General features: G+C 33.0%; 1 protein-coding gene across 1 annotated transcript; it reads left to right on the top strand.

The window, feature by feature from the left end:
* The first annotated feature begins 483 nt into the window (after positions 1 to 483).
* LOC132041517 (alpha-glucosidase-like) lies at positions 484 to 7,141 on the top strand. The gene is made up of 5 exons (XM_059432233.1): positions 484 to 763; positions 2,737 to 3,383; positions 4,582 to 4,812; positions 4,951 to 5,597; positions 6,142 to 7,141. The coding sequence occupies exons 1-5, from the start codon at positions 489 to 491 to the stop codon at positions 7,036 to 7,038; spliced, it is 2,697 nt and encodes an 898-aa protein (XP_059288216.1). The 5' UTR covers positions 484 to 488; the 3' UTR covers positions 7,039 to 7,141.
* The last annotated feature ends 307 nt before the right edge of the window (positions 7,142 to 7,448 follow it).

Genomic DNA, 7,448 nt, shown 5'->3' with positions numbered 1-7,448 from the left:
TTGAACAGTACTATTGTATTGAGAAGAAGCAGCCAACATCCATGTGAAAAGGAAAGTTGCATGGAAAAGTGAAAGCTACATAACTGCTCAAGAGTTGCAAGATCACGAGAAATTTTATGACAGCCAGTATTTGCTTTTGAAGCTCTTTATTTTGTTGTTTCATTCATATTCTTAGCATTTTTAGTACTCTAACTTTCAACTAAAAGCTGTGTAAAGTTACAATTTTCGTCTATAGCTCAGTGATGACATATGGTGATTTTTTTGGATTCGACGTGTTATCAACTAACTGTCGTTTCTAAAATATAGAATTATATCCTTTGGTCTTTGAGTTGATAATAAATATTGTATATGTAACACATCACCGTCTAGCAATACTTAAAAAAAACGAAAAGCATAAAAAATATGCAGAGAGAGAAGACAAACAAACTAGAAAATGACGTTTAATTTTTCCACTAAACCAAACATAAGAATTGATTACCACTTTCCTAATGTACTCTTCCTCCATAGACAAAATGAAACCAACACAATTTTCATCTTTACTCACTAACACCTTCTTTTTTATCTTCTTATCAATTCTTTCACCCCATTCTGATGCCATATCCATTAAAGATCAAGAACCTCAGCAACAAGTAATTGGCTATGGTTATTCAGTCACATCTGTGGCCATAGATTCCACTGGAAATTCACTGTTTGCTAATCTTCAACTCATCAACAACTCTTCAGTTTTTGGGCCTGATATTCAGAATCTTATCCTTATTGCCAGGTGATTTTTCTCTAGTTATTTTTTTTCCTTCGAGAAAGGAAATAGTATTATATACTAAATTAGAAGGCAGAGTCTTGTTATTGTGAATACCGTGAAAAAAGCGTTCATTTATTAAATTAAGAAACAATTAACCGTATCTTTTAATTTGTCTTGTTATGTGATCAAATCAATATCTATTTAATTAGGGGTAGTTTAGTCAATTTTACATATTTTTTTCTTAACTCCCAAGTTTATGGAATCAAAACACTAATTTTGCTTTTTTTTTTATCCTTTGGTAAAAACTTAGAAGGCAGAGTCTTGTTATTGTGAATACCGTGACCAGATAGATTGCGTTGACGACTCATCAACATTTTAGATGTAAATATAACTCAATTCAGTCTTGTAAGTTAGAAAAACAACTTGTATTTTGTTTCTACTTCAAGTACAATTTTAATAGTTAATTCTCAATCTCTGATTTTCAATTAACTCCCAAGTTTATGGATATCAAAACAGTAATTTTGCTTAGTCTATACCTTTGGTAAAAAATAACTTTATTTAAATGAATTAGTCATGTTATTACATAAACTTAGAAATGAATAATCAAGTAAACTAAAAATGAATTTTGTCTATTTACAAGAAACAAAATAGAACAAAATTGAGCTTAATGCTAAATAAAAAGATACTTCCCCGATCCAAAATATGTATCAACTTATCCTTTAGCACACCTCTTAAGAAAATACTACTAACTCCCACCAAAAAATAGGTAATTTGCTTAAACTACCCTTAATCAAATACTACCTAATTAATATTATTCCTTGATTACATAAAAACTAACTTATCTAAATAGCTATAAATTTGGAAGAAAATTTCTTCTTGATTGTGTAAGTAGACACTTATTTTGAATCAAATGAAAACGCGAATAAAAAAACATTTATTTTTTAAAAAATTTATTTTTAAATCTTCTTAGAAACAAAAACTGAAAAGTCGAATTAAAAAATACTAAACTATCTTTTTTTTTTTAAAACCCGTATCCAAAAAAAAAACTGAAAATGCGCAATTAAAAAACTATTTTTCTTTAAAATATGGAAAAATGGATTTGTTAATTATATAAAGCTTGATTATTTGTGTAAACTCTCTCTTTTTGTTTAAAAATATGATTTCATTTTCTTAGGACACTTTTATTTTTCAAATAAAATCCGTGTGTGTTTATTCCACATGGATAAATAAAAGGTTTAAAAATTAAAAAAATTAATATGTTTTAAAATTAGAAATATTTATATTCATTTTAAAAAAATAAAATTTTTACACAAATATTCTTTTTCCGACATTTTATGTCTCATCTCTCAAAGAGATGGTGTCACTTCTCCCATTAAGCTTCAATTTCATCATGGATTCCATATTATTACGATTTTCTTAAAAAAAAAAAAAAAAAAACATTAGGGTTCTTCATGTCACAAAATATTGGGGATTTTGTATAAAAATATAATGAAGAATAAATAAATGAAAAAAATTTACGTTTAGAAGAAGAAATGAAGAAAATGGTTGAGAAATGACGAAGAAGAAAGGGGAGAGCTTAGGGTTTTAAAGAATTAATTGGAAAATTTTAAAAATAAAAATAATAATGAGTCAGCAAAATATTTTTTTTTTTATGCCAAATGGACCAAAAAATTTTGATAAAAATATTTGTTTACTCTCTCGGTTCACTTTTACTTGCCCATTATATCAAAAATAAATTTTCACTTTTATTTATCCACTTTATCATATTAAGAGAAAGACAAACTTTTTTTTTTCTTGTTTTACCCTTAACATTACTTTTTTGCTTATTTTATTCTTAACATTATTATTTATTGTTTTCACTTCTCTTTATACTACTATATTTACTTTATTTTACCAGACACTTTTATTATTTTTCAAGTTATCAATAATACTTCTGATGGTCTTTGCGCAAATCATACTTACATACAATTTGTTTTCTTTTTCCCTCTTTATTACAGTTTGGAAACTAACAACCGTCTCAGAATACGAATAACTGACACTAACCACCAACGATGGGAAGTACCTGAAGATATTCTCCACCGTCCACCACCGCCATCTCCGCCGTCAACCACCACCCACTCCCACCACAACACCACTCTCTCAAACACCAACTCAGACCTACATTTCACTCTCCACAACACCACACCATTCACCTTCACCGTCCAACGCCGCTCCACCAACGACACCCTTTTTAATAACACATTACTCATATTCAAAGACCAATATATACATATTTCCTCCTCTTTACCAGCCACTAGAGCTAACCTTTATGGACTTGGAGAACATACTAAAGCCACGTTTAAGCTTATACATAACCAGACTTTGACTTTATGGAATAATGATATTGGGAGTGACAATGTGGATGTTAATCTTTATGGTTCTCATCCTTTTTACATGGATGTTCGGGAGGGTGGAGTTAGTCATGGGGTTTTGTTTATGAGTAGTAATGGTATGGATGTTGTGTATACGGGAGATAGGATTAGTTATAAAGTGATTGGTGGGTTGATTGATTTGTATTTCTTTGCTGGACCTTTGCCGGATATGGTGGTGGATCAGTATACTGAGCTTATTGGTCGTCCTGCTCCTATGCCTTATTGGTCTTTCGGTAACAACTCACTCCCTTACAGCTTTCTTTTTTTCTCTAATTTAAGCATGAATTTAAATTATATATAAAAATACACCAATTTATGACAAAAATACTTCAGAAATCCCCCAAAATAAGATCATTTTTTTAAACTAGTTTGTTAAATAAATAATAACATATCCCCTTATTCCCCCAATACGTAGGTTTGAAGTTTGAGGAATTGGGGGAATAAGGGATTGTGGGTTATTATTTGGTTGGGTCGGGATTTTAAAAAATGATTTTAAAAATGATTTGAGTATTTTGGGGGATAATTTCCATTAAGAAATATATTTAAAAACTTTTTTGAGAAGGGTATTTTTGACCCAAAATAAGGAATATTTTTTGCCCTTTTCCAAAGTAGAGTTTAAATTATCTAAAGTGTAACTCATTCTGTAAGGTAAGGATAGTTCAGAGGCGGATCCGGCATTTGAAGTCTATGATTCCTACATCGACCTTAGTTCGAGGCGGAGCCGGCATTTGAAGTTAATGAGTTCCCAAGTTAATAAATACAATAATAACTGAGTTCATAGTCAAGTATTTATGGATATATAGATTTTTTATTATTGAGTTTTTGTGAACTCGTATACATGGGTCTTGATTCCCCCCGGACTATTTTACCCCGTTGTGACATGTTATTTACTACTGCTATATTTTCTAGATTAACAACCACCTATACTATAAGTAGTTAGTTTTAAATTTATAATTAGCTTTTAAACAATCCGTTAGTGTAAATAAATTTCAATGTGAGTGTACAAGTGTTAAATCCTCTAAACATCTAAGTCTATTTTTAAACCAGCATTAAGAAAAGAGTGAATATACCCTGTTCACTCCTTACATTCTACTTTGAGAGGAACCTAAGACATACAGGTGGAGAGAGGCATTGATAGAGTTTAAACTATGACCCATGAGCTTATCTTATGTATGAAATAAAATTATACATTTTGTCTCATTCTCAATGACAATGTTGCTTTGAACATTGTGCTGAACTTAGCGTATGAAAAGGGCATCAAGATGAAATTTAGGAATGCTAAATTCGTCCACCCTGTCATTCCTATACTGATTAAAGTTGAAATTGTGTTGTTCGATACTCAGCTTCTACCTTCATTCTTTAGGGAACAGCTATTACGCATGAAAATACTCTCACACATTTCAGAGTAATGGTTTTTATGTGTGGATATAGGATTTCACCAATGCCGGTGGGGTTACAAGAACATAGATGATATTGAACTGGTAGTAGACAGTTATGCAAAGGCTGGGATACCTCTGGAGGTTATGTGGAGTGATATTGATTACATGGATGGTTTTAAGGACTTCACACTTGATCCAGTTAACTTTCCATTGGAACGGGTGAAATCTTTTCTCAGGAAGCTTCATCAGAATGATCAAAAATACGTACTAATAGTAGATCCAGGTAACTTCTCTCTGCCATCTAATTCTCTTAATTTACATTTAACTCTCTTATTTATCTATATAATTAGACTAGAGTACGACTCCAAATAGTCATGAAAGAAGTCGGGTTATTTTGTTTTTTTCTTTCTTTTTACTGCAGGAATTAGTATCAACAATACATACGACACATATAGGAGAGGCATGGAAGCAGATGTCTTCATAAAACGTGATAATATGCCCTATCAAGGGGTTGTTTGGCCAGGGAATGTTTACTATCCTGATTTTCTAAATCCAGCTACTGGAATATTTTGGAGATATGAAATTGAGAAGTTCCAGGATCTCGTGCCTTTTGATGGCCTCTGGCTTGACATGAATGAACTATCAAACTTCATAACTTCCCCTCCTACACCATCAACTACCTTTGATGACCCTCCCTACAAGATTAACAACTCTGGCGATCACTTGCCCATCAATTATAGAACAGTTCCAGCCACTTCTACACATTTTGGTAATACAATGGAGTATAATGTCCATAACCTTTATGGATTACTAGAATCCAGAGCCACTTATAATGCTTTGGTAAATGTCACTGGTAAGAGGCCTTTCATTCTTTCAAGGTCAACTTTTCTTGGCGCTGGCAGATATACATCACATTGGACTGGTGATAATGCTGCTACCTGGAATGATTTGGCATACTCCATTCCTACTATCTTGAACTTTGGACTGTTTGGAATTCCAATGATAGGAGCAGATATATGTGGTTTTTCAAGGAACACTACTGAAGAGCTTTGTCGCCGCTGGATTCAGGTATTTTCATGGTTGGAACATTGTCTACAAAACGCTCTCTCTCTCTCTCTCTCTCTAAAGTTATAACTTTACACCAATACTAATAGTCATGGTAGGTTATCTTTTCTTTGGAGCATGCTAGGGAACAGGGTTGAATCTTGAGAATGCTTGCAGAAATTTGCGCTAGTTTGATTGAACTGCTATCAGTGTTGCATAATAAAGTTTAATGAACCAAAGGTTGTCCTTTCTTAAATAGTATGCTTTAAAGTTTTGTGTTTAAGAAAAGCTAAAGCAGATCTCTTAGTTTGACCAAATGTTAAGTTTGATGCTGTAGAAGCAGAATATTATAATAATATTAGTCTTTTTTTGACGAAATTTTTAGTAATTTGAAAAAAATGTGTTTAGTGAATTGATCCCTAGTCCTCTTGGTAAAAATATTATCAATTGCACCAATAATGTGTTCCATTAATATTATACCAATTTTAAAAAATATATACTAAAATACTTGACTGTGTTATAGTTACTAAATTCGTTTCTCAGATTGAGAGAGATTGGTTTTATGCAGCTTGGAGCATTCTATCCATTTGCAAGAGACCACTCTGCTAAGGACACCACCAGCCAAGAGCTCTATATTTGGGAGTCAGTTGCTGCAGCAGCCAAGAAAGTCCTTGGGCTACGATATCAGTTACTTCCGTACTTCTACATGCTGATGTACGAGGCCCATACGAAAGGGACTCCCATTGCACGACCCCTTTTCTTCTCTTTCCCTCAAGACACCAACACATATGATATCAGCACACAGTTCCTTCTTGGTAAAGGTGTCATGATCTCACCTGTACTTAAGCAAGGAGCAACCTCAGTTGATGCATATTTTCCTGCTGGAAACTGGTTTGACCTCTTCAATTACTCTCGTTTTGTGAGTTTGAATCAAGGAAACTATATGACACTTGATGCACCAGCAGATTATATAAATGTACACGTTCGCGAAGGGAACATATTGGCCATGCAAGGGGAAGCAATGACAACACAAGCTGCTCGGAGGACTGCATTCAAGCTCCTTGTCGTGCTGAGCAGCAGCGGAAACAGCACTGGAGAACTATTTGTGGACGACGAAGATGAGGTGCAGATGGGAAGAGAAGGAGGGAGGTGGACGTTAGTCAGGTTTAGCGGCAACATCATTGGCAATAAAATTGTGGTTAAATCAGAGGTTGTGAATGGACAATACGCGCTGGATCAAGGATTGGTCCTTGAAAAGGTGACATTATTGGGATTGAAAAATGTGAGAGGATTGAAGGGCTATGAGCTTGTTTGTTGCATGGAGTCGGACCAGCAAGGGAACACAACAATTAAGGAAAATATTGAACAGAGTGGACAGTTTGTTACTGTGGAAATCTCAGGGATGTCAATATTGGTCGGAAAGGAGTTCAAATTAGAGATACTTTACCCTATAAATGTGATTTAACTTATGATAATATGTTCATTACTACTTTTACCAAGTTACGAATTATTGTTATTATAATAAGTTATCAGTAATAACCTTATAAATATAAATAATTTTTACACCATCGGTGGATAAAATTTAAGTTCTTTAAATAAAGAAAGTTGAAAGAGGATTATTGTTTTTATCTTTTGTTTTGGAGGAAGAGGGTGTTTGAGACTTGGCTGTTTGATTCAGCTAAACTTGGTGGTACTTAGATACTAAACATAAATAAATGTACATATAAATGTCATTAAAATTTTAACCCATAATTTAAAAAATATAGTGTGTCGAGTAAGAATTTCATAGATGGTACCCATCAAATTTAAATCTTAAGAATCACTCATCCTAAAAGATTACTTCACCATACTTCACTTTGGGAATCACTTTAGATG

The sequence above is a fragment of the Lycium ferocissimum genome, chromosome 2 (assembly GCF_029784015.1).
Source record: "Lycium ferocissimum isolate CSIRO_LF1 chromosome 2, AGI_CSIRO_Lferr_CH_V1, whole genome shotgun sequence".
NCBI lineage: Eukaryota > Viridiplantae > Streptophyta > Magnoliopsida > Solanales > Solanaceae > Lycium > Lycium ferocissimum.
This window is presented reverse-complemented; position numbering and strand designations above follow the sequence as displayed.

Coding starts and splice junctions, on each gene's coding strand:
- LOC132041517 (XM_059432233.1), top strand. CDS start 489: ATGTACTCTTCCTCCATAGACAAAATGAAACCAACACAATTTTCATCT. Junction 764..2,736: donor AATCTTATCCTTATTGCCAG/GTGATTTTTCTC, acceptor TCTTTATTACAG/TTTGGAAACTAACAACCGTC. Junction 4,813..4,950: donor CGTACTAATAGTAGATCCAG/GTAACTTCTCTC, acceptor TTTTTACTGCAG/GAATTAGTATCAACAATACA.